This window comes from Cynocephalus volans, chromosome 5 (assembly GCF_027409185.1).
Source record: "Cynocephalus volans isolate mCynVol1 chromosome 5, mCynVol1.pri, whole genome shotgun sequence".
NCBI lineage: Eukaryota > Metazoa > Chordata > Mammalia > Dermoptera > Cynocephalidae > Cynocephalus > Cynocephalus volans.
Window position 1 is genome coordinate 151,127,598 of NC_084464.1, and position 27,115 is coordinate 151,154,712.

The following is a 27,115-nucleotide window of genomic DNA, read 5'->3' on the forward strand; positions in this document are numbered from 1 at the left end:
CCAGTATCTTTTGTTTTCAAAGTCTACCCTTCTCCATTTTCACTGAGAATTTTTATTTTATCATGTGTCTTCCACAGATGTCTTCCAGTTTCTCCTTCTCTTATCTTTTTCTTTGACCCTCTTCTGATCTGTGTGTCCAAGGCAACCTGGAGCATGCTGTTCTCCAAACTAGCAGCAATAAGACCCTGTAAAACCACAAACTCCAGATCTCAGTATAAATCATCAGCTCTGTTGAAAGAAGTGGCTGTTCACTACACAGTGTGACTCTACCCACAGCCTTTTTTTGTGACACCAGTCAATTGTGAACACTTTGTGTTCAGCATTAATTTAAATATTAAATGGATTATTATCAAAGGATCGGACGAAATGTGCTAAATCCATCTTTTTATATAAATCTATGCATAAATGGAATATGTTTCTCTCCATTCCTCTCTTTTTTGCTTTCACTAAGTGATTAAGCAGCAAAAAAAGGTATTAATATAAATTATACAGAAGTTTAAGATAGATGAGTGTGTAAAGAATTAACGTCTGCATAAACATTTATTAGAGAAAGATTGTTGTTACAAGTCCCATGAGCAGCCTCATGACAGTATTTGGAAGACAAAGCAAATGGCCTTGGTAAAATGTTAAGGAGATTAATAACTTCTAATTTTAAATGTTACCAAAATTTTTTTGTGTGTATGGGACACAATATGTCACAAATTTGCCTATTGATGTAACTAAAACCATTTGTCAAATATTGGCTCAAAAGTTGCCTTCATATACAACAACTTTTAATTTAATTTAATTTTTAATTTTTGCATGTGTGTATTTGGTTGTATACACTAACTTTTTAGACTTACTTTTACCTTCTTGACTAAGGAAAGAGTAGAAGAAACTAATGTCAAATTTTCACTTAGAGTATGATAGTGGCAACTAAACTTGACCATTGCTATGAGAGATGGATAATCTAAGGATTGAAATAGTTTATGTTCCAAAATTTGATTAATTATATCACTATTTTCAACTTGTCAAAAATTCTTAATAACACTGTAATTTATCTATCAAAATTCTCACATACAACTGAAATCACAAGCGGTTCAGAGTTCAGCAGTACAGAGTGTTTTGGGCTTATGTAAATTCACAACTAGAGTCTCAAGCAGATCTACATGGATTAAAAAATATAAAAGGTTAACAGACAAACTGTTAGGTTAAGACACTTGTAGAGAATTCCAGGTCTTCAGAATCAGAGAGCTTTGTGGATATATCATCATCACACAGTATATAATTTTTCCATGTGAGTTTATTCTTAAATGATTTTAAGACTGATAAAATATTCTGCTTTACATTCTTACATTGTCTTCCATGTACAGACTCACTAGATTTATACAACAATGTGGTCAGTAAAAAATATTCTTGCTGAGGCAAAAGAGGCCCTACCAGAAATGAAGTAGATATCCTATAGACAGAATGTATATATTCTGTATCATATACATCACATACAAACATACATGAAATGAGTATAGAAGAGTTTAAAATGAGTAGGCCTTGGCTAAAGGAGAATTTTACTGGCCTGCTGACCAAACATTGAATATTTTATGACTATTATTACTAGCCACCAGTTAGTTATTGAGCATTTACTTTGTTCCAGGCACTGTACTATGTAAGTGCTTTATATACATTATTGCATTTAATCCTTGACATTGTCTTTTAGGATAAGTATTTTTAACCTTGTTTTATTAGTAAGGAAATAAAGGCCTAGAGATGTTAAATGACAAGCTCAACATTACATAGGGAGCGGGGTATCAGATTTAAGCTCTAACCCTGGGTCTGTCTGACTCTCAAGGCTTGTTCTGAACCTCTATGATATACCTTAAACTCACCATGAATAACAATGTTTTTAGTAAGAGTGAAAAAAGTGTGGATTTGTTAAGCTTCGTACCTTAGATATAGGTCATTAACCTAAACTAACATATCCAATCATGGCATAGATCATAATTCAGACAGCCTACTCATCTTTCCCAACAATCTTCATATAAATAAGTATTATTACTATTCTGTTTCAACTACAATTTCTTTATAAAATTGCTTTGTAAACTACAACCAAAAGAAGGAGAGCCTTCCAGATTCCTTACCCAGCACTGTCTGTTCAGAGTGAGTAAACGACATACCTCTGACAACAAAGTCACGAGAGCCTTGAAGGAGTGAGATAACTGTGCCAGCTCATCGCCTTGCTTTTGGGCTTCCTTCTCAGAAGAAACTTCAACCAAAATTTTCAGCCTGGATTTCAGCCAGCTGAGAGTCTCGCCTCTTTTGGTGACACCATTTCTGATCTCCTGGAACGAAAGAACACTTGTGACGAGCAAAGCGCAGTTGGGAATAACTGCTTTCCAGCAGGAAAGGACTCAGCCTGAAGAGGTGTGTAAGGTGCAGGTAAGAGCCAGGAATTCATTCACCAAGAGAGTGCCTGCTTATTTATTCTCCTCTTTGTACATATCTTTAAGTGCTCAAAGGAAACGCTTCCCCAAAGCCTGATGTGGAAAATCAATACTGTCTATACCAAAAAAAAAAAAAAAAAAAAAAAAAAAAATTACCTTAATTCTTAGATTGGTTAGATATTTGCAGATATTTCCCTGATCACAGCAAGATGCTCCTAAAAGTACTGTAGAAGAATATGAGATACCCAGATTGGGAATGGCAGTATATACATACTTTGTTTTTCTACTTTCTGTGAGCTGGAAGGAACATGGTAATTTGTGAAAAAAAGAATGATAGTCTTTTTTAAAAAAAAAAATTAGCTGATTTCTTTCACTGAAGAGTTCACTTGTTGAATATTGTTATGGATACTCTCAAGATTTATTTTAGCTTCATTAAATTACATTTTCTGCCTCATTTTTGTTAGCTTTTAGAAATCAACACCCCATATATTAAGATGCATAATAGGATTACAGCTCCAATCCAGGAAGGAAGGGTTTGCTGGCCAATATAGTCTTGGGACGACTCTGAGCTTCAGGCCTCACAGGGTTGGTGACTGGGGCAGACTGTCCCTTCTACACCAACTCTGGGGTAGCACATGGGGCAGGGGTCTCCAACCACCTGTGCTGTTCCACAGGGCAAATGTACACCAGCTAGAAAACTGTTACAGAAGCAAGTGATCTCTTCATTGTAAGATGTGAATCTTTTTTTTTTTTTTTGCTACCATAACAGCAACCAGTGGCAAATACAAATATCCTTCTATATACATACAATGACATTATTGAGCACCCCACCATGTGAGGGGATTATATAATGTTATTGGAAAAAAGAGTGAAAAAAAAAAAAGAAACTTCAGAGGACAGGAACAGAAAGGAAATATATTCCCCTTAACAGCGACTGTGACTTGCAAGGGTTAAAAGTGCTGAAAGGTAAAGCATTTTCAGAATAGTGTGTGTCTATAGAACAAAGAGCCAAGCTAAGAGGACTAGGGCTGCTGGGTGCCATTCACAGAACGCAAACTACTCAGGCCTGAGGCTTTGTCACCTTGGCTGGATTTCTTAGGCTGTACCCACGCTCACAGAGGCTGAAATGAGTCAATCCAGCCTGAATGTGATGTAAATGGATGCTTAGAGACCTTGTCAAAATCCCTGATTTTTCTGTGACCTGGATTTTGCATGGCTGAAAATGTATTGTATAAAAGCACACGGTGTTCTCGTTTTCCGTGACAACTCTCAACTCTCTGCTGTGTTATACACCCATGCATGCAATTTTCCACTCAGGAATCCCCATTAGCTAGCGATGCATTAGAGGCACCACTGAGCATGACTAACTCTCAAAGCTACCAAAGATTCAATAGAAAAAAAGCCCTGCAGTTCTCCATAGTAATTTGAGGAGACTTATTTTTAAGACAATTATCAGGAACTTCATTTTTTTCCAGAAAAAAAATTTAAAAAGACAGCAGTTAGATTGTCTAACATTATTTTTTATTATTGGAAATTTTCCTCTGGCAAACAATCTCCCAGAACTTACGTCAACAGCACATTTAACCTCTCCGTGGTTGGTGGTATCGATGGCCTCACCCTTGATCCCCTTCAACTGGGTCTCCTTTGCAGATATCCAAGAGGAGAACTCAGAAAATCTGAAATAACATGAGCATTTTCTTATTAAAGGGAGAAAATATTAGAATGTTCTGTGGATTAAATTTCCCACCAGCACTCATTAAAACTTAATCTCCACTTTAACCGTGTTAAGACAGTGGGAAATCCTATTACAGTAATTGAAAGATGGAGCCTCTAAGAAGTGATTAGACTGTAAATGGATGGATCCATTCACGGGGTAACAGGCGTGGTTCTGATGGCTTTAAAAGGAGCGCAGTTGAGAAGTTCACTCTCTCTTGCTCAGCCCTTTCCCACCACGTGTCACCCCGCCTCACCGCAGAAGGCCTCACCAGATGTGCTCCCTGGGCTGTGCACTTTTCAGCCTCTGAAACTGTAAGAAATAATTTTTTTCTTTTTTTTATAAATTACCCCATTTCAGGTATTCTGTTATAAGCCACAAAAACTGACTAATACAGAATGGTTAGAATATGTTTTCTGTTTTGAATTCTCTCCTGGAAATTTAACAAGCAAGGGATTACCAAATGGATTAACAAGTTTTCTGGAAACTCCTCCTTTGACATGAAGCTCAGGGCAGGGGTGGCCGCCTCTGTGCCCAATTACTGAAGAAGCTCAGCAGAGGAAAAAAATGTGTCCCAGGGTCTGAGCGCCTGGAAGGAAGGAAGGGACCACCTGAGGTCTGGCCTCACATGTCCCCACCAGGGTGAGACATTAATCCAAAGAGGCAGAAGCCCCCTTCAGGGAAATATGGAAATCGGGGAGGAGGGGATTGACCAACTCTGCCTCAACAAGATAACATCTGTGTCATTTTGAAATAAAGTGCCTCACGCTGTTTCTGACTGAAACCCATTCCTTTCATTTTGGGGCAGCTGGCCGGGCACAGGCATCCAAACCCTTGACCTCGGTGTTCCAAGGTTGTGCTCTAACCGACTGAGCCAACCAGCCACCCTTGAAACCCATCCCTTTTATTAAATTATGCATTTTTGTACAGGAACGCGGGCAAGGTCATACGATCTGATTTTCTTTATTGTGTAAAATGAAATCTATGTAATTTCTTGTTTTGTGATGATCTCTGACCTAACAGAGTTCACAGACTACATCCTCCTTTGGAGACAATTCCAAGGCTACCTGCTGGCGTAGTCCTTCCACTTGTCCGGGTCCTCCATGAGCGCCACATAGGTGCTGGCAATGGCAGCTCTGAGCTCTCTGAGAGCCGTGTGACAGGTTCCAGGTGTGTCCCTTACTGGGTCCCTGGCTGGAAGTTTCCCACACAGTTCCTCAATGAGCTGTATCCTTTTCTCACAGAGATGATGAGGACCTTTGTCACTGAAGAAAACCTAATGAACAATAAACGTTTTTTTTATAATCTCCGTGAGAAGCCATATAATACTTTTACATTTTCATAGATAAACCAAAGGGAGAGTCCCACGTAGACTACCAATGTAGAGGAATTAAGTCATTTTTTTCAGACCCAAACCAAAGTAAGTATCAGTTACATATCCTTTAATTAACAATGTGCCTTTCCATGACTATGCACCTGTTGGTGCAAGAGACGTACCCTGTGCTCCTTAATAATCTTTTCGCTGCCTTCCTGGGGCACCAGCTTGGTCTCTCGATGCAGCTCAGCTCTGCATTCTTCTAGAGCGGCTGAGAATCTATTCTTCTCCACTTCGATCTTCAGATGAAGCAAATGATAAGGAGCTTCTCCTTGAAGATCCTGCATTCCAAAGGAAGATTCAGAAACAGAGGATAATGTTCCTGATTATGTACATTTCCAATTGAAGTGGCAATTACAGATTAATTACAATTACAGTTCCTGTTTTACAGATTAGATCATCGAGACTCAGTGGTAAGCAGAAAAGCTAGTATTTGAACCTAGATTTCAATCACGCACAGATGCTACATACCTTCTCCCTGGAATGTGTCCCTTTTGATTTGGTCAACAACCCCATGAGGTAGGAAGAAGAGAAATTATATATCCCTCTCCTAAGGGGGGTGGGGTGCATGAAGAAATCTTACTAGAAAAAAATCAGCATTCAACAGCCCAGGGCTGCTGGACCCTGCCACGTCCTCTTTTCCTTAGACCACACATTGAGAAAAAAAGCAAGCAAACACTCAAACAATACATACCATTTTTAACCTTCTTCTTTTTTGATGTAAGCATAAGCTTCATCATTACCTTTAGTCCTATAATTTACTAATTCTAGCCAACTCGTATTTTATGGCATTTAAAAGGATTACTTTAAAAATAGAATACTAAGATAACTGACAAAAAAAATGTGTTGAGGCTACGGAAAGACTAGGACAGGTTATATCCTAGAGAGTTTAACATTTGCAATAAAATGCAACCTCCAGTTATAGTCCACATTCCATAATACATTTATGATGTTAAGCTTCAAAGACATCTTAGACAGCTTGGACTTCTTTAAGAAATTTTGTTGTTGTTGTTGTTCATGAGATGCTTAAATTTTTGAATTTAGCAAGTAAAAAAGATATTTTAACTGTGTTTTTCTTACATACAGGGATGATTTTTAGCCTCTGTTACTGAGATTTTAAAAATCCTGAAAGTAACACAACCTCACGGAGAGAGTTTTGGCTGCCAATCTTCTGAACCCTAAGACTCCTTCCTATACCACATTTGAAATATCACCTCCTGTCAGCACTGGTCCACTTGCAGCTACACTAGTCTTCCTGCAGCCTAGCCCAGGGAAGAAAGCCTGCAACAGCTCATCATTATCCTGTGACAGGCCCAGCCTCTCTCCACTGTTCCCCCACAGCACACAACACTCAAGTGAGACTGAGCCTGAGGTGATCTCTGTGTCCCCACCTGCACACTCTCCTGCTGTCTCTCTTCCTGTACTCTTCCTCCCCCCACCCACCCCACATTTCTGCTGCTTCTTTAAAGTCCCAGCTCAAAACAAATTACTTTATTCACTCTTTTCCAACCTCCAAGTGTGTCCACCTCCTTCTTTCAAAGCTTTCATAAATATATTATTTATACATTTTTGGACTTATTAGATATTATACTTTTATTATTTGCAGCTAATCATCTCTCCTACTGAACTCTAAGCTCTTTGGGGGAAAAGGTTATGCTTTGTTCATCCTTGAATCCTTAATCAATAAATGTTTTTATTTATATTTTTAGACATAGCTATTGTACAATCCTTGAGGACAGCAACTACACACACACACACACACACACACACACACACACTCTCTCTCTCTCTCATAGCAATTTCAGTAGTATCTCTAACACAATTTATTCATTTGAGAAGAGCTCACTAAATGTTGCTTGGATAAATTAAATGTCCTTGTTACTCTTGCCAAAAAAAAAAAAAAATCAGGAAACAAAAAATAGTACTCAAGTAATATGATAAAATTGATGCTACTAAAAAGTAGGAATAACAAAATTCTATCATATTTTATCATGTTTTATACAAGTTCAATTTCTTGCGGTTTTTTTTTGTTTTTGTTTTTCTACATGGGAGAAGAAGCTATGGTGACTTTCCACAAGTTTCTAAATTTCTCTTCCACATGGATCTTAACACTCTCACTTCTCCCTTCATTCATAACACATGGTGTTCCAGTCTGTCCTGACTCACCTTCCACTGCTTATGGAGCTTTCTCACAGCCTCCTGCAGACCCTGCTGCTCCTGCTCGGGGAGGATGTCGGTGAGCTCATCACAAGCTTTCAGGAAGGCATTGAGCACCCTCTGATCCAGCTGACTGAAGAACTCCTGACACGGACAGGGGAAGGTGAGGAGCACTGGGCAGAACCAAAGGCAGCATCCAACACTGTCACGCCTCTAAACAAGCCTCTCAGCCAGCTGCTGCACTCTTCACAACTTCCAGACAACTACTATTTTATTTTCCAGGAATGAACTATAAGTTTCTATAGTTAGGAGTCAAAAGCTATCACATCTGAAATTCAACTAGTACTTTTCATTTTTTAGAAAAAATTTTTTGCAGTTTCACATTTGGTAGAGTATTTTGGAAGGCCAATGGGAGATTGTAAAATCTTGATTCCGTGGTGACAGAGTTTTGGTTTCTCTCTGGTCAAGTGTGAAGAGCAGAATAGAAGCCAGGACTAAGCCTCGTAATTCCTCCTTCCCTAACTGCAATGAGTTCCAAGCCCTGATGGTTCCTTCTGAGCCATCACCACACTCACACGTGCACAAAGGAGCACACACGCTATGGATGGAATTGTGTCTCTCCCAACTTCATACGTTCAAGCCCTACTCCCAACGTGATGGTGTTTGGAGATGGAGCCTTTGGAAGGCAATTAGGTTTAGATGAGATCATGAGGGTCCCACCTTCATGGTGGAATTAATGCCCTCCTAATCAGAAGCTTGCTTACTCCCTCTTTCCACCATGCGAGGACACAGAGAGAAGGTGGCCATGTGCAAGCCAGAAAGACAGTCCTCACCAGAACCCTTCCATTCTGACACCCTGATCTCAGACTTCCAGGTCCAGAACTGTGAGAGAATGAATTTCTGTTGCTTACGCCACTAGTCTGCAGTATTTTGTTATGGCAGCCTTAGAAGACTAAGACAGTACACTTATACATGCACACTTGACTAAGGAGTATGTATGAAGAGATGTTTTGAAAGAATAGTGATTCAAAATAAAAAATTCCATTCGGTATACATTCAGAGGTATATAAACTGAATGAGATGTTTCGTGTTTTGTCATCACAGACATTAACCCTAAGTCTAATTAGCTTATCACAAACACATTGCATTCATCATTTGAGAATGTGGTTTATATAAATATCCACTGAAATTTCAGGAAAACTAACTCAAAATACATGTTCTCAGACTGCTGGGCATCTCCATCCACCATTTCATGTATTACTAATGTTCTCAACATGGATGTAATACAAACAGGTAATGATAAACACGAGGATGGCTTCAGGATACTGGGCCCAGTTGTGTATCAGTTACCAGACTTCAAGTGACACGGGATCTACACTGTGATATGGTAGATTTATAAAATTAGCACAAAGGACTTGGCCATTCACCTTGAGTTATCTATTTAAAAGAACCATTACTCATGTAAGAATTTCTGAGCTAAATAATGAATTAGTAATGCGGAGAGCCTGAATTAGTCTACAACTCTCTCTTATTTGAGGGGCTTAAGAATGACCAATTATAAGTCAGCTAATCAATTGCTCTTGAAGTTCTTTTTGCCAGCCATTTCTTTGGGTCTCATGCCTAAAAAGCTTTTGCCTTCCTAACACATTACCCCCCATCCCCTTGCCCCCAGCCCCCGTATTAAATCAGAATGCTCTTTGCATTTGTTCATCCAAGGTCACCAGTCCACGTACTCATGTCAAGTGGCACATAAAGGGTCAACTCACCGTGTGTCTCCTCAGGAGTTCTTCGGGATCCCCCTTTTCCTCCAGGCCCTCCTGAGCGATCTGCAGCACCTTCTCCAGCTCTGCTCGGGACTCCTCAAACTTCTTCATCAAGCGACTATTGGTTTCCACGTGCTTCTTCCAATCTCCAGTTTTCTTGACCATATTCTTGATAGAAAAAAATAACCATAACATGATGTTGTTTTCTCATTATTGAAAGTATCATTTAGAGAGAGTACTGCTTTAAAAAAAACCACTTGGAAGGAAGAGATGTTATTATGATGAGAAGGATTAACTTTTGTTTGTTTGTTTGTTTACCGGTAAGGGGATCGCAGCCCTCGGCAAGGTGTAGTCTGCACCACGCTCAGCCAGTGAGTGCACCGGCCATCCCAATATAGGATCCAAACCCGTGGCCTCAGCGCTCCCAGCACCGCACTCTCCCGAGTGAGCCATGGGGCCGGCCCAGAATGATTAACTTTTAACAATATTAATATTAGAAAAAGAAGTAATAAAATAATTGGTTTCCAAACACCAGTAGGTGAAACGTTTTAGTAAGACTGAAAATATAAGTGACGATCACTGTCCTCACTTGGTGTTTTCCCTGGTTTGCAATGCAAAACAGGGAGAGCAAATTACCTGAAAAGCGACATGAACATCTGCAATCTGCCTCTGTAGCTTTGTCTGGTCAAAATGTTTTAACACATTGCTCAAGGTCACAAACTTTTGAACACTTTGACTGCCTTTCTCAATTAGTGTCAGGGTTTTCTTACAGCTTTCTTGACAAGCTAACAGTTCCTACAAGGAAAGGAAACCCACATCAAAATTATTTACAAGAGAAAGTGGGCGAGAAAGAAAGAGTGTAATTGTTACAAATAATAACAACATTATACAGCTTTTAGGCTTTTAACCAGCAATAAGTAAAACCAAAAGTACAGAGGAACACTTCTTTCCAAAGAGCCCAATTTTCAGCAATCTCTGAAGTCAGTGCTTTTTATATAAGGCATTTAAATGCCATAGTGAGTTGTTTGATATTTTACGCACATCTTATTAACATTAGAAGACGAAAGAGCATCGAAATTGTTCTTTGTTTAGTGTCTTCATTCCTCTAACCAGTTGACAGGCCTATGGTTTATTGAGAGAACAATCAGGAAATCAATCAACATATCAGGTTTCAATCTGACTACTTAATTTAACACCAATGCACATTCACTCGACTGGAAGAGTCAGATGTAGCAGATTACATATTATTTGTGTAACCTAAATTTACAGCATTTAAATCCATTGAGTTCATCAGCTATCTATCTTATTAATAAAATGGTGGGCTCCAGATCCTAATCAATAAAGGCAGCAGACCAATGGGCCTGGGGAACACATGCAATTGTCACACATTTGCAAAACAAGATGCGATGGTGACTCATGGGCCGTGCCACCTCTGACTTTTATCCTAGCATCATAGTGATTTCTGCAGTAGACAGCACAGAAATGATCCAGCCCTGCCCATGACAGACAGTCATTTTTTGACCTGAATCCACACCACTTGTATTTCAACATCCTCAATTGCTTTGAAAAAATATTTCAAACTGCTCATTTGAATGCCATTTTCGGTCATCTAGATGTGAATATTAAGAGTAGGGTTTTTGTTTGGCTTTGGCAAAACAGAACAAGGACATACTTTTTCTTTTTGAAGACTTAGGAGATGAAAGGATAACTGAGTTAAAAATATATTATTATAAAATATTAATATTTATTACTACTAATATAGCTATTGTATTAATTATGGAAAGATTATTTGATGGCAACTTATAGCAATTTGGGAATACAGGAAATGGCACCATGTCTCAAAATGAAAGGTAATCTTTATCCAATATGGTAAAAAGTCATTAGAATAGTATTTGGTGGTATAGTATTGTGGTTTTGCTAAGACATAGATTATAGATACCGAATGGTAACGGAATATAATTATTTTTATATATATGTAAATATACATATAAATTATATATATATGTTTGCAAAGAATCAAGGAATTGAGAAATATATGTTTGCTTGTTTTTTAAATAAAATTAACCATTTCATCAACTAGTGAGGAAATAGGTGATGCCCAAAGATATGTATAGGAAGTAGCACTAAATGCTTTCCTAAAAGGAAGTCAATATAAAGATGAAAAAATTTAAAGAAATATATATTTTCTATTTAATAAAAATACAGATAAGAATTTATTTACATTAAACTTTTTTATGAACTTTGCTCATGAAACATGATCCCTAGATTCGTTGGTAGAAAGACACTACAAGAAAATTAAATAAATACAAAGCAGAGAGGATAATAGAAAGTTCGTCTATTATGGGTACCCTTTTTAGTTCCAGATAGAGTAGTGGATTTGGCTCTATCCCTAACACATATGCCTTATGTCACAGGGACTTTGGGAACTTCCCACCTTGCTTACTTTGAGTTCAGAATGCACGCCCTGTGCATGCACAGAGCAGATGCTCATAAATGCTTGCTGAGTATCGTCGGCTCACACCATTGCCCAGTTCATGGAAGGCGGAGTCAGGTGCTCAAAACACACTGGTCTTCCTAATTTTGCTCAGTTCAGTGAACTTATTAATTCAGATGATTAGAGCCTGGCTTCTACCCAGCTTGCACCCAGAGGCCAGCTTGACCACTCCCTGCAAACAGCGCAACCCCTCCACTGACACTGGACAGGTTTTCATCTTTGCACAAAATATCTTTGGACAAGACGTGCATTTTTGAGTTACTAGTACTATTCTAGAAAAACGTTTCTTGCCTGAAACAAATTTCTATTACTATAAGAAACACCTCAGTCTTATTGTACATGCTTTAAAATAATTGTCTCCTGAAAGGGATTTTTCTTACCTGATGTTTTTGTTGGAAAAGAGGACTAGATTGTGCCTCGTGCTCAAGAACTGTTAGAATTTCATTGATTTTCCCAAGTGAGTCATAAAAGGACGTCATCTGCTTTTCTAATTCCTCTAACGGAATCAACAGCTGCTGAGATTCATACAGGAGTGGGGAGTAACGTTCTTTGACCTTTAAAAATACAAAGACAAAAATTCCATGAAAGGCCATTAAATACCACAAGTGCCCTGAGGCACTGTTCATAGCTCTCAGGAACATTTCCTTTAGTGACATGGTCATTTGGTGCTTACAAATGTCCAAAGACGTTTCTCAAATGATATTTCCTCTATGTTGTTAAATTTTGCAGTCAAAATCAATACTGCTGTACCCTGAGACAGTTAACTGCCTACCGAGTTTTTTCATGAAAATTCATCTAAATCGCCCACCTGGATAGCACTTTGCCATCTAAGTGATTGTTAGTGAGCCAGATGGCATCAAATTCCATGTCATAACCCATGCAACATTTTCACTTTGGCCTTGAATTCTGATCTAAGATAGTCACAAATTATTATGACATTGTCTAGATCAACCTGTACCTTCCAGCTTTACTTGCAAGAGCCTTCCTAGGTGAACCCTTGGCTCTAGACAAATTCACACCTGTTGACTCTCCCAGACAGGCCCTGTGCTTTCTACCTCCCCCAGCTTCTTGCTTCCCTACTTACTTTCTGATTATCAACACTTCACTCATCCCAAGCGCTGGTATTATAAGCCAATTTATTCCTGAAAGTTCCCCCCGGCCCACCCCTCATCTGTCACTTGTCTGTTAAAAAATGTTATTTTTTACACCTGCATTATCTTCATGATGACGCCAGTAGCTCCTGGAGATCTAGAGCTCCAAAAAGTGTCTGCCTTGTCACATTTATGTTGGACTCCAGGACCTTATAATTCTCCAAGAACTTCCCACCCCTCGGCATTTTACTTAGGGTTGCTTCCAAAGTATTCTTAATACTTTTAGACATCCAAGGAAAGGAAATTAATCAGAATTTGTTAGTAGATCATTCTTTGTTTTTTAAAAAAATGTAAACATAGTAATGAGTTAACTATATCAGTAATGTCCCAAAAATAACTCTTGAAAAGAACGGGGTGGGGGGGGCATTTTGTCATACTGTTAAATACAAAATTATGTATGCAGAAATATTTTCATATTCTAGAATATACTGCCCGACACACCCATGTCTACTGCAACAGGATGCTGCTAAACTTACCTTGAAAAAAGCCAGCAGAATCTACCAATGTGTCTAAAAATCAGTGTGCTTTATCGATCTTTCCCGGATGCAACAGAAAACCTATTAAACTGTTGCATCTGCAACAGCAGTAAGAAAGCAGGATGATTTACATGTGTCTAAAGGCACAGTTTGCTTTCTCAGGGGTTACCCTAAACCACCAAGCCTGGCTCAGGCAAATGTGCAAGCCCAGGTGTGGTTGCTGGAAAGTTATCAAATTGAAAATGTTGATTTTGAATTGTACCCATTCTTTAACAAATTTTGCTGGCAGTTGATATTATCATTAAGTTATAAACAATTCTAACTTAAATGTTAAGATAAAATGAATTGAAAATGAACATGCTAATACATACCAGATGGACAGATGAAGTTTTCTCTTTTTCTCATGACCAGAATTCTTCCTATTTTTACTTTTCACATTTGTTCCTTCTGATTAATTCTCCACTACTGATTTCACACTGTGTATTCTCTTTCTTTCTATTTTTTCTCTCCTATGTAAAAGATTTTTCTACTTTCTTTTCCTTTGTTTTCCAAATCTTCATTACAAAATGTTTCCATTCATTTATATGATCACTTCTCTCTTTTACCAGAAATTAATTACCCAATCTAAGTGCATTTTGCAAACAATACCATCTTCCCAAAATTCAAGTTTAGATAGATAAAAGATCCCAGTGGAACTTCCAAAGCTCTTAAGGAAAATCCCTCAACAGAATAGGAAAGGCTTATGGCTAATGCTTATGTCCATCTAGTTCCCTGCACAGAAATGGCATAAATTTCCTAAGCCTAAGGTGAGCTCTGTGAGATCAGGAGGGCAAAATTTCTACTGCTTTGTCTCTATGCTAGCAGAAAATAGTATAAATAAGCTTAGAGTGGAGGAATGTCAAATAAGTCACAATAAATTCTCATTTAAATATATGATCTCCTTTTCCCCCTCCTCCTCTTCTCTCTCTCTGTTTTATCACATTTAACTGCCCCCCAATACCTACCTTTCTATTAAAATATAGCTATAGCATTTCTAAGTTAACAGAGGTAATACTTGGTATCAATGTCATAGTTTTATTTTTTAAATTCATTAAAAAGTTACTAAAGGACAAAGTTACTAAATCAAGAATCCCAATAAGAAACAAAAGTATGATTTGTTAACAAGTCACTGATTTGCCCGTGGGTGAAAGAGGATGTGTAAGGCAAGTCGAAAGCAGTGTTGGTGCCACACGGTGAGTTGTGCATTAAAGTATTTTCACACCTTGGTTAGCTGCTCTTTGAGCCCAGACATGGTTGCAAACATTTCATTAGCTTCTTCTTGGGGGCTTTCTTTGCTAATGAGATGCGCTGTCTTTGTAATCATTTTGTACTGAGCATCCATCACAGGTACTCTCTGCTCAATATCCTGCGTAAAATCATTGGAACAGGCAGATTAGCACGTGACACGTTTCCTTTTTATTCCAATATTCCACAGAAGGCAGAACAAAAATCAATATTCACTGTATAAAATTCTATACTTATAGCAAACTTTTGGAGATTCCAGTTATTGCTTTATTTCGTTTCTAATTTACATTGGTGATATTATACTAATAAATAAAAGCTTTCCTTTAAAAGTTACCAAAATCCTTAAGTTATCATAAAGATTAACTAAAGAAATCTTTATACATTCAAAAATAAACATGTTAATGTAATATGAAAATATTATACCATGTAAATGTATGCTAACAATTTGGGGAAATACTGACTTTAAAATTAAAAACTTATTTTTTTTCTTAAAAGAAAACACATTGGCATTGCAGAAAACAAAAATTAGACATATTAGAATGATGAAAATATAAATTACTTATAGTCTTCTCACACAGAGATAACCAAAGCCAAGATCTCATCATTACATCATTAATCTTTTTTCTGTGTGTGTTTACACCCATTTTTTAATTTTTGCAATAACAAAAGGATGATACTGTTGTTTGATTTTCTTATTTAACAACACACTGTAAAATGTTTCCATATCATTAAATATTCTTCCACTATTTCATTTCTGAGAACTGAACTCTATTCAAAACATGTACATGCCACAATTCATGCAATAAGTCCTTTGTTGTTGGAAACATTTATGTAGAGGTGCTATCTATAGATAACTCCTCATTTCCCCTAATGCTTTATAATTGGTTGGAGTAAAAAATTTCACACTGAAAAACTATTTGAAGTTACTTTATATGATCAAAACTATCTTTAAAAATTCAAATATATTTTTCATGACAGGTGCAAATCAGCCTATGTGGACAGGTAAAAACGATGCCCAGGAAACATAGAAACAGCTTTGCAATGACCTGAGTACCCTCGTTGATCTTTATTTTCACAACAGAATAGGTTTTTCATTTTATGATCCAGAAACCTCTTACCTCCAAGTCTTGAATCAATAACTTGACATTAATAAAGGAGACTTCTATGGGTTCAGAAAGTTTCCTGTGGGCTTCAGTTGCAAAAACAGACAGAGTGGTAATACAGTCTGTGTATTCCCTCTTCATTCTGTCCATCTCATCAGCTCGAGCGTACTGTGAGAAAACGGGGCAGAGGCAACATTTTGAAAGCAGTTAAGCTACGACCCTGGGGTCCGAGCCCGTGGCGCACTTGGTAGAGTGCTGCGCTGGCAGCGCGGCGACGCTCCCGCCTCGGGTTCGGATCCTATATAAGGACTGACCGGTGCACTCACTGGCTGAGTGCCGGTCACGGAAAAACGACAAAAAAAAAAAAAAAGCTACGACCCTGGAAGCTGCAGCCTTCACTTTCACATACTCTCTTGAATTGCTATATGCTAAGAAAGGCTGTAATTCCCGATGCCTATTTTAAATGAATTTGAGGTAACTCCAATTACTTTGAAAAGAAAAAAGAAACTAGCATAAAGATGAAGAATTTGAAATGCGAATCATTCCATGTAAGTAGGCTCCATATGTCAACATAATCCTTAATCAAACTATGCATTTCTGTCATGTTCCTTCATTACCAATAGAAAAGAATGAGTAATGAACTATAAAACATGGCTTTAAACACATCTATACTCTGCCTTAATAAGCCCATGCTATAAAAATAAATTTGTCTCTAAACAGTTTATCACAACATTTATAGCACATACGTGTTTGAGGTGCGTATAGATCTGAAAGACATACTTGCTTGACTTCCATAAACAACTCTCTCCATCGCCCATTTAGCAATAGTAATTGTTGCTTAAGGTCACGGGAAACCACCTCGTCACATGTTTCAATTAGAAAATTGCCAGCATCGTTCATGGCAGTGTGCTGCTGAATCCAATGAGGCAAATTTCGAAAAAAATCCTAAACAATGAAGAATGCACGCTTTTGTAAACCATAAAGCAAATATTAATAACTGATATGAAAGTGAGCAAATTAGGAGAAATATCTTTGTTCTAAAATTTGTGCAAATTTTAAGGTAAATCTTAAATCGCTTTCAAAATGCAAAATTTTAATAACTAGAAATACTGAGTGTCTTTTTAGCAGAACATCTCTGCCATATCTTTTGTTGAAGACAAAACAAAAATGACCATTTTCTGTTATTCCTGTTTTACAGATGAAAAAGCTGAATTTCTGTTAAGTACAAGAGACTTGTGCACGGTCTTCAGGCTAGTAAATACCAGTGCCAGAGTCACATAAAAGGCATAATATATTAGAAAAACACGTAGCTTTCTTAAAAATTTTTTAAACAAATTTTGACCTGTTGTTTTTTATTTTAAAATCTGAATATACTACATTAAGATAATTAACAATCATGGAGATTAACCCCAAAGGAAAAATATTTTAAATAAAATATCCAGGTCAAGAACACTTAATACAATAACATCCTTTCTTATTGGTTTAAGGGTACACACTTGGCAATAAGACAGTTTCAACTCATTTCAAATTAAATGCATGTGTGCATGAGCAGGCACGCACACTCATACATCACAGGAAAAATCAAGGATACCAAAGATAATTCAAACTCTATTTCACAAACCATGTGTGGGAGGACTTCCTACATAAATAGATGAGAACACTTCTGTTTCTGGTGGTTATATTCCTGTGGATCAAATTAACACATATGACATCTACTAGGGCACTGCCGGTCTGATAAGAGAAGCCAAAATCTGTATGAGTAAGTAGTTATTGCCTTCCTTAGCTACACAAGAATATGTAATCTCTATGAAATAAAGAATGATAAATTATTTTAAGACAAAACATTTACTTGTACAAACAAAAATAGATGAACCAATCTTACATGGCAAGGAGGAATTCTAATTTATGTACTGTATTTCTTAATGGGAAACTGGCATTTTAATATCTTTTACAAATAAATTGATTTTCCATGTGCCAAGCTCCCATTAAGAAATATATGCATGGAAATCAGTCCATTTAATGTGATATTTACATATAAGTGACATTAAAGTGAAACCATAACTCTCATTGCATACAGACACGTGTAACCGGAAAGAAAGAAAAAAAAATCACTCCTACCCAGAGTGAGACCCTTGACTGAGGGGTGATAAGATCTAAAAATGAATAAATAAAGAAATAAAGATGTGATGGTCTAGCTGTTCAGCTGTTGTATGCTGCCACACACAGCCAAAGTTGTTTTTTATCTTCTACTGAATTAGTAAATCCACAGTCTGGGGCCCTAGACAGGCTCTTCCGGTACAGACCTCAGTGTGAGTACAGCGCCCTCTGCTGCCCGTTGAATTTGGCCGACCCTCCATCAGTTAATGCTCTTCGGAATGGAGAAGTCAAATGCTGGACTGATCAGGTGGGGAACTGTTTTAACAGAGCTTTTATTAAGCGCTGCACTTATGGGCCTAAAATAATTTATGAACCTGAAAGTGCAACTTTTCAGGCAAAATCAGGATTTTTGAGTCACTTGTAAATAGAAAACTCCCTAGTGTAATATGCTGCAAATTCTCTCATTTTTAAATCCACATAATGTCTTTTCTTTTTGTATGAAATGAGCTTACCTTTTTTGCATTTTCTGACTGATTTAGCATTTTTTCAGCGTCCTCTAGCCAGGCTTGAAGACTAGCCACGGTATTGCTGTAGCGATCCCAGTTAGAAATCACTTCTTCCAGCATGCTCCTCACGCTCCTAACTTCTACAGAGAGGTTCCTCCACTGAGCAGTGGTTTCATTCATGAATTTCATAACATTCTCAGCTTCTTCCACTGAAACAGATAAAACCAATTGAAATCCTTATTTTATATTTTAAAGTCACCATCCCTTTTTTCTATGTTCTTGTACACTGGTGTGCTACACTGGCAATCACAAATGCCAGAGTTCATTTTCAACAAATATGAATATTTACAAAATGAAAACAAACGTTATTTTATAAATTGTACCTTCACACTTAGTCTCTCATTTACTTGATTATGATATTCAAGTTATTCCATTTTTTGGTCTTTAATCCTTAGAATTAAAAATAGTTCGAAAAATTGTAATTTAGAAAATGAATGCTGATTTTGCTCTCACTTAGAAGATCACACACATAAACTGACACACTCACACACTGATGGAATTTGCATGGCTTGTTGTCCTCCCAGAACTCATGTGGAAATTTGATCCCCAACGTGGCAGTGTTGGAAACCGATTGAGTCATGGGGGCAGATCACTCATGAATGGATTAATGCTCTCCCTAGGTGGGGGGAGTAATGAGTGAGATCTCACTCTATTAGTTCCCACGAGAGCTGGTTGTTTAAAAGACCCTGGCACCTCCCCTCTCTCTTGCTTCCTCTCACCATGTGATCTGCTTGTACCTGCCACTGGCTGCCATGTTCTGCCATAAGTAGAAGAAGCCTGAGACCTGCACTAGATGCAGCTGTCCCAGATCGTAAGCCAAATAAACCCCTGTTCTTTATAAATTACTCAGTCTCAGGTATTCTGTTACAGCAACACAAAATGGACTAATACATACACACACACGCACGCGCACACACACACACACACACACACACAAATAATGATTATGTAGGTTAAGCATTGCACAAAGTCAAGGGGACTAAATCCAATATGTGCTCTCTAGGTTTATGGCATGGTCACACAAAGACTGTGCAGAGAAAAGAAATGATCTGATCACACAGAAACCTGCAGGTTCTAAATTCAACTACATTTAGCACTGCAACAAGTTGTCTAGCATGTTTTACCTGAACCATCTGCTTTGACATACATCTCAGCTGTCTGTTTCAAGATCTGGTATGTCACTTCATATTGTTCAAAAAACTTGCTATTTTCTATAAAAGACTAGAAAAGGAGCAATGGTTAGAAGGTAGCAACATTAGGCTTATGCAGAAATGCCAAAGTCAATTTTCTTCCATATAGGTATACGGATATGTTGCCCAAATTTGCCAACCCTACTCTTCTTGAAAATACAAAAGTAATTTCACTGCCACAAATAACTTAAGATTATTCTGAGCATATAAATTGATTCCACACTTTTAATTTGAACTCAGAATTTAGATTGAGAAAATATTCTGTTTCTTTACTACCCAAGGGTTTGCTCTTTGAAGAGACAGAAGTTTCTCCAGAGAACTGGTGCCTAACATTTAGAAAGCACTAAATTTGGAAGAACATTTTAAAGTGTCCCTCTGTGTTTCAGCTGTGGGATTCTGTTGCTCTTTGAACATTAATCCTGTTGAATGACTTCTCTGAGGAATTTCAGATTATAAATAAATGACACAGTGCACACACACTTTCCTGAAAATAAAAAGTAAGTAGAAAAATGTAAAATAATCACATATTCCATCTGTGATATCAATGGTCTTATATTTTAATTATTTAGTATAAAAATTACAGATAAGAGATGTTTATATCCACATCCATATGTAATTTACATGTGTAATACAGCCAATGGATACTATAAAATTGAGAGAGAACACACACAAAATCCTCAGGTAAATTTTATTGTTGTTAATTTCAAGAAATATGAAATAACTCCTATTTCAAAGATTATTCTTACTCTTCTAAAGTAGAAAATGAATGCAATTACAGTAAGCAACATATCACCAAATGCTGTTTAATTTAACAGTATACCGAGTTCCTCTGATTTGAATCCATTAAAATACTTGATGTGTCACTATCACGAAATACAAAATTAGCCTTTAAAAACCAACTGAAGTTCTATATAGTATACTGATGAATGCACAACAGGAAGATGCAAAAGGCTTGTGTGCACGTGTAGAAAACTATTCATACAGCAATTTCATAGACATCCCTAGATTTCTACTAATAAATGTTTATCATGTTTCAAGATAACATTTAAAAAGGTATATGATACATTTCATATCATTTTCTGTTTATAAAGCATTTACTTATAAGTTAACTATGCTTCAGGGACAAAGTGAAAAGAGAAAGCTGTGAGCTACCTGGAATGAGAGATTCCATGATGAATACTATATTCAGTAACTATAATAGGTTTTTTAAAATTTTTATTTGAAAATTAAGAAAGACATTAGTATTGTGGTTAATCCATTATTTAGCCTACGTCCTGTTCCTACACCCCAGCTGGGGGAGGAGAAATTTATTGAAATTTAAATTTTGAATAATTTAACTGAACAAGCAAGTCATGATTTGAACAAAAATGGAAAAATATACCTAATGTTCAAGACACTGTGTAAGAAATAAAATAGATAATTACATTTAGCAAAGTTTAAAAAACAGTCTATATTTAGTTTTGATGCAAATTTCAAGAAGCTAATGGGAAAAGGATTGCTATAAATGTCCAAGAAATGGGAAACAGTGCCTGTGGTACACAGGAAGACAAGTATGCTTTTGCAAGAGCAGTTTACAAGTCAATTAAAAATGAACGAGAGAGAAAAGCTTATTGCTAGTTTCATTTTTAGGTGGGAGAGGAGGATATTTTAAGAATATTATAAATGTAGGGATTCATTATTTTTGAGATTTCCTATTATTAGAAAGACTAGGGAATTAATTTTTGAAATAAAATATCTTATTTGTTATTTTAATTTTTTATTGATCCATTTTTTGATGTGGCCCTTTTTTTCTGAGTATGGAGTAAATCCATTTAACAATATGAATTATTTTGTTTATTAGAATCAGTTTAGCAGGAGAACTGCTAAATCATTTTTACTGTGAGCTATCTAGCCAAACCCCTCAGAAAAATGCAAAAGTAAATACAAATGTATATTTAAAATAATAATGGCAGGGTTACTTTCTTTCTTTCAGAATAAGACTAAAACTTGAATATAAAATTCAACAAATAAGCCACGTTGGTCAGGGGACTTTTAAAGTTGATGACACTTCAAGAAAAAATAAAATACCTCTTTTTGAATTAAAATTCAAAATACTAGTTGAGATGACTAAATTTCTACTCTCACAAGATGAATATAGATATAATAAATAAAAAACCATAATTTCACTTGAAGGGAGCTAGACAAGATTATTTAAGGTTTTTAAAATCAACTTGGATTAGCTGAGGAGTAGTTTCATCAGGACTGTCTATTTACTTTAATAAAATAATTACAAATAATAAAATAGATATTAACATTATTTATGTGGCATTCACACAGTCCACAGTTCTGAGAGCTCTTCTTTTCTTTTATGTGAAAGATTGAAATGTTACCCTGTTTTTTCCATAGTAAAATTGATGCATGTGTCCACTAACATGGTATAGTCATTATCAACAATTCTGAGAGCGAGAACCAAACCAATTATTCTGATTTGCATTACAGTTTGTAATCACTTGCCTAAATTAATTGCAACAAGCATTTGTGAAGTATTTTCTAAGAATTCCTTAAGCACTCGGGGGCTGCATATCTGAGCTGGGAAGCACATTCTCCAGTTCTCTAACCCTGAAAAAAATGTATTATCTTCCTTTTTTGCAGATAGATAAGACCGAATTGAGAATTCAGACTAAAGATGAGAAAACTATGCAGTCTTAATAGACTGAATATGACTTTGGTTATTAGATGATATAGCCGCATATGGCTTATTGTAATATGGTTTTTTTTAGGAACTATGAAAAGGATTACATTTTAAGACTGGCTTTATAATTTTGTTTGAAAGTCCTCATGCTCTTCAAAATAGTCTCTTTGAAAGAGAAAGATTTTCCCAAAAACTGCAAAAAAAAAAAAAAAAAAAGGCTCTATGGGATGTGACATAGAAGAAAAGCAGGATGTGCTTCTTTGTTTCTCAGAAAAAATTCTATTATCATATCATCATCATTATTATTAAAAATGTGGGAAAGACTAAGTCTTCTAGAGATTGAGTTAATCACATAGTCACGTGGGTAGTAAGTACTGGGTCATGATTCAAACTCTCTTCTACGGGACTGGTGGCCGGGCTTCAACTACTGTCTCCAGTCCCACATCAGGCTGCCTCGCACATCAATGACAGCAGCCATCAGGCCATCCAGGCCATAAGTGTAAAATACTGTCCAACTTGGACCGGTATTAAGTAGAACTAATATTCACTTGAGCTACATTCTTTAGTTCGCTAAAATGCAAGATAACATATCAATGATTTGGTCTTTTGAGCTAAAAAACTTTGTTTACAGACTATTTTTAAGATAGTAATCGTCAATACTTAAGCACAAGGGCTTTCGACTTGGAAAGATTTAGATTCAAGTTCTGACTCCACATCTTACCATCTGTGCCACCTTGAAGGTGGCACATGGCGCTTCTAACCTGTCTCCTCAGTTTATACAACAGTGTGAAAATGACCCGCCCATAGAGGCATCATCAGGATGAAAGATGATACAGGCAAAACTCCTGGTACGCGGGAAACACTCAATAACTTAGTTATTAAAATGATGAAACAAAAAAGTGCCTTAAAACCCTTTCTGAAAAGAAATGAGCAATAAACAGGTATCCTTAACACAAGAGGAGACTATCAGGAAATGTTCATTACAACATGCTGTGTGTGTAGGGTAATTAGTAATTTTACAGATAATTGTGAAAGTTACCAAGCTGTTTGAAATTAGCAGCTTAGTAAACTTCTCTTTAACTGTATGGAGGGGGCAGGAAGTGCTGACTTTTTTTATTATTAATAACAGTTCTCTATATATCCTTTGAGAAGTTCAAAGAGAATTATTAACATCATTGTATTGGAACATTAACCTAGTAGAACAGTGTCATTAGGTGTTTAAATCTGATTGGCTGTTCTTAAACAGCTAGAACAAAGAATTATTTCTGTATAATTAACTACTGGGCTCAGAGTGTATCATTTGACGTGACTAAACCTATAAGTATAAATGCTTATCTGTAGCTAATATTTAAAGGAATAATGTAATTGCTTGAATCTTAAAAGTTGGATTTTTCATTGCTTTTCAAAATAATTTTAAATGAATTAAGGAACATATCGTAACAGATTTCACATGTTTTAACAAATGCTTCCTAGACAATTTTAGTAAATCTAGAGAAAGATTTTACTGTAAACCAGTAAATCTTATTTTTTTCAAATACATGTTATATTTAGAAAATGAAATTAAAATGTAGCAAAATATATTATGGTTCTAAGATGCTTCAGTAAAGGTATGATTTGAATAAGTGATCAAGCACAATATACTATGAAGTCACTGTGACTATTCAGGTTATAAATGAGCTAACAGTTTACAAGTTCATTGATTTATCATTTAGAATTTGTGTTTCAACATAAAGGAAGAGTAGAGGACTGAGATGCCCTATTAACATTAATTTTATGAGCAAATTTGTGGTGCAAATAAATTTGTTTAATCGATGAAGAGAAATAAACTGCCTTTAATAAATATAATACACTAATTACATGTAAATGGAAACTGCTAGTTACAGAACAACCTAATTCTTTCACTATCTATGTAGATATAGGATTATATATCCTGATGTCCCAAAATATGAGGGACTCTACAAATTAAGTTGGCACAAAGATATATAGACAAAATTTCACTCTTCCTAGGTGCACAGAAAGAGAAATGAGGCTCAGGGATGAGCATGAAAAAGACACTCTAGACCTAATCTATAAAAACAGTCCCCATGTGGACAATTGAGAATTGTTCTAAACTACTGTTGACTGGATTTTAGAAGATGTAAAGATAATCTCAAGTATTTTAATTCAGTTTCAATGGTGAGCTCCAGTCAAAGACATGGGTATATCATGCAAAAACTTTATTTTTTCCCTTAAGCAGTAATGTCAGTCACAATGGTTCAATATGATTAATGCAGCAAAATCTTTCTAAACTATAGGGTTTTAAAGAGTGAAATTCTAAAGAATATAGGTTTATATTTCAGATGATTGTGAAAAGCTCATAAAATTACATCTAACCCATTTAACACAACAGTATCTTTATGTTTAAATTCAAGATTAAAATAGCATCAAATAAACTGGTAGGTGTAAAATGCTAAATCCATGGGTCGTCTGATTTCTCTGTCAAAGCCCCAGGGACTTACAATGTAGTTTTGCAGAAGAAGCTCCACAGACTCTCTCCTCCCATACTTGATGATCCAAGACTTCAGCTTTGACTCTGCAAGAACCAGCAGTGAGAGCAGACGGTACTTTAATTCTAGAAATTCCATTTTCATTAAGTGTAGCTCTGATGTGGAGGAAACAAAATGAAACCTAGAAATAAAACACCGAGAATTTACAGAATGTAACTAATAGTAACAGAACGATGCTTACTTAACCTGTTACATGCCAGCCTTAAATATAATGTAGCCATAAGGTCTTCTAAACTCTGGCTGATTACTATCTGGAGATCTAATTCTTTTTCTATCTCTGGGTTTAAAGGCAAAACATGATTGACTGAAGTCTTTGATTTAGTTCTTGTCCCTGCCAACACATCTCTCATCTTTTTCTTTTATAAGCTGTTTTTGCAATATTACATAATGTTCCTTACAGTGCTGAATAAAAATACAGCCTGTGAAGAAACGATCTCTCTGATTTCCAGGCTGTGGGTACATTTGGGTTCACTCATTGCAGTTAATAATATATTAGGATGTTGGCATTCTTAGTATATGTTATGGAGCCACTTTTGATTTACCAAATATGAGTATCTTTGTAAAAAACAAAAAACCCCACACAAAACAATTCATTGAAAAGAAAAGACAAGTAAAAAGCATCCACCAGCATTCTAAAAAGAGACTTCATTTAAAACCATTCTCTTACCTCTCGGCCATGTCCTCTAATTGATCAGGTGGCACTGGGATCCCATTAACGGACCTGGTCCGGTAGATTTCATGGAATGCTCTTTTGTGGGCATCTGTGTTTTGAAGCAGATCCTAAGACAAAATTTTAAAAAAATAAAAAATGAGGAAACATGTTCACAGGAGGCTAAGAAGCATAATTTTCAGCCTGCACGGATGAGTCAATGTATTCAACAACTTGATCCTGCTGCCACATTCATATGCAGCTCAGTGCCTATTACAGGCTTTTACCTTGAACAAGAGCCAGGTGCTTCTGTACAAGACACTATGCTAGAGCTGTGTCTAATAATTATGGCATCTTTTAAACACACATGACACTTGCACAGCAATGTATTTAGACATTTTAAAGGCACATGATCCAAAGGAAAATGTAATTATTGCTATAAACAATTATTTTAGTATTCTTCCTCCATCCTTGATTTTGGATATGTTGGTTTTTTAAAAGCTTAAAACTAAGCATAACAAATTTAACCCTTTAATGGTAAAAGATATTAGATTATTTTTTAAAAATTTTAATTGACATATATTGATTGCACATTTTTATGGGGTAAGCAGTAATGCCGAGTTATATTTTAATACATGTAGACAATGCGTGATGATATTTTATTTTGAATATGTGTGGGCTATTGCTATAAAGTAATATTTGTTTGCCATCTAAAATAAGTTAATTATACAACAACATATTTTGAAAATATCCCTTTGTTTAGAAAAATTCAAACAGGTGCAGGGAATGTCCCATAGTACAGTAGAAAGATAAAATGTGATGTTTAGAAATATTCTTTACACTCTGTATAGAACTCTGAAGGTTGGATTCATTTATTTAGGTTAGTTTGATCTTCCTTGATTTGTTTGCCACATTTTTCACTGTCCACAAACTTACTTATAAAAAGATATACATGTATTTCATCCCTAGACAATTTCTTGCATGGAAGCAAGGAAATAGTGAGGTGAAAGGAGATTCATGAAGGATTTGATGGACTAATTGGAGAAAATATAAGCAAAAAAACCTAAAACCAAAAGAGACACACTTGATAAAAGAAACAAACGAAGGTACTTACATCATAAATTAGTTTTAAGGTCCATATGTGTTTGTAAATGACATCTTAAAACTGTAGAAAACTTTAGGGCCAAACTGCTTCTCTCCTGATATATTTTGCTAGATCACATTTTGACCTGCTCTGAGTCTGTAGGTAACTTCACAGATATTCACAAGAGATTTGTACCCAAATGGGGATTACTATGGGCAACCAAGAGCCAATGCCAAGAGGACAGAGGACTATCTTAGAGTAGCTATTGATGATGAGTATTTTAGTTTCTCTCCATCTCCTTTATTACATGCAGACACATTTCTATCATTTATGGTTTTGGTGGAAACTCCCCCAGGTGACTGCAGAATAAACTTGAAG

The 27,115-nt window shown here is 36.3% G+C and overlaps 1 protein-coding gene across 1 annotated transcript in view; it reads right to left on the bottom strand.

Moving 5' to 3' along the window:
- The window catches only part of SYNE1 (spectrin repeat containing nuclear envelope protein 1), a 422,354-nt gene that overhangs the window by 267,983 nt on the left and 127,256 nt on the right, over positions 1–27,115 (bottom strand). Inside the window, exons 14-28 of the mRNA XM_063096991.1 lie at positions 25,672–25,784; positions 24,957–25,125; positions 19,722–19,818; positions 18,544–18,746; positions 16,715–16,879; positions 15,950–16,102; positions 14,809–14,952; positions 12,301–12,474; positions 10,063–10,221; positions 9,430–9,594; positions 7,673–7,807; positions 5,629–5,787; positions 5,199–5,407; positions 3,985–4,093; positions 2,151–2,315 (exon numbers count right to left, since the gene is read on the bottom strand). Of these exons, the coding sequence (XP_062953061.1) occupies positions 2,151–2,315; positions 3,985–4,093; positions 5,199–5,407; positions 5,629–5,787; positions 7,673–7,807; positions 9,430–9,594; positions 10,063–10,221; positions 12,301–12,474; positions 14,809–14,952; positions 15,950–16,102; positions 16,715–16,879; positions 18,544–18,746; positions 19,722–19,818; positions 24,957–25,125; positions 25,672–25,784 (2,319 nt within the window). The remainder of the gene's footprint in view (positions 1–2,150; positions 2,316–3,984; positions 4,094–5,198; positions 5,408–5,628; positions 5,788–7,672; positions 7,808–9,429; positions 9,595–10,062; positions 10,222–12,300; positions 12,475–14,808; positions 14,953–15,949; positions 16,103–16,714; positions 16,880–18,543; positions 18,747–19,721; positions 19,819–24,956; positions 25,126–25,671; positions 25,785–27,115) is intronic.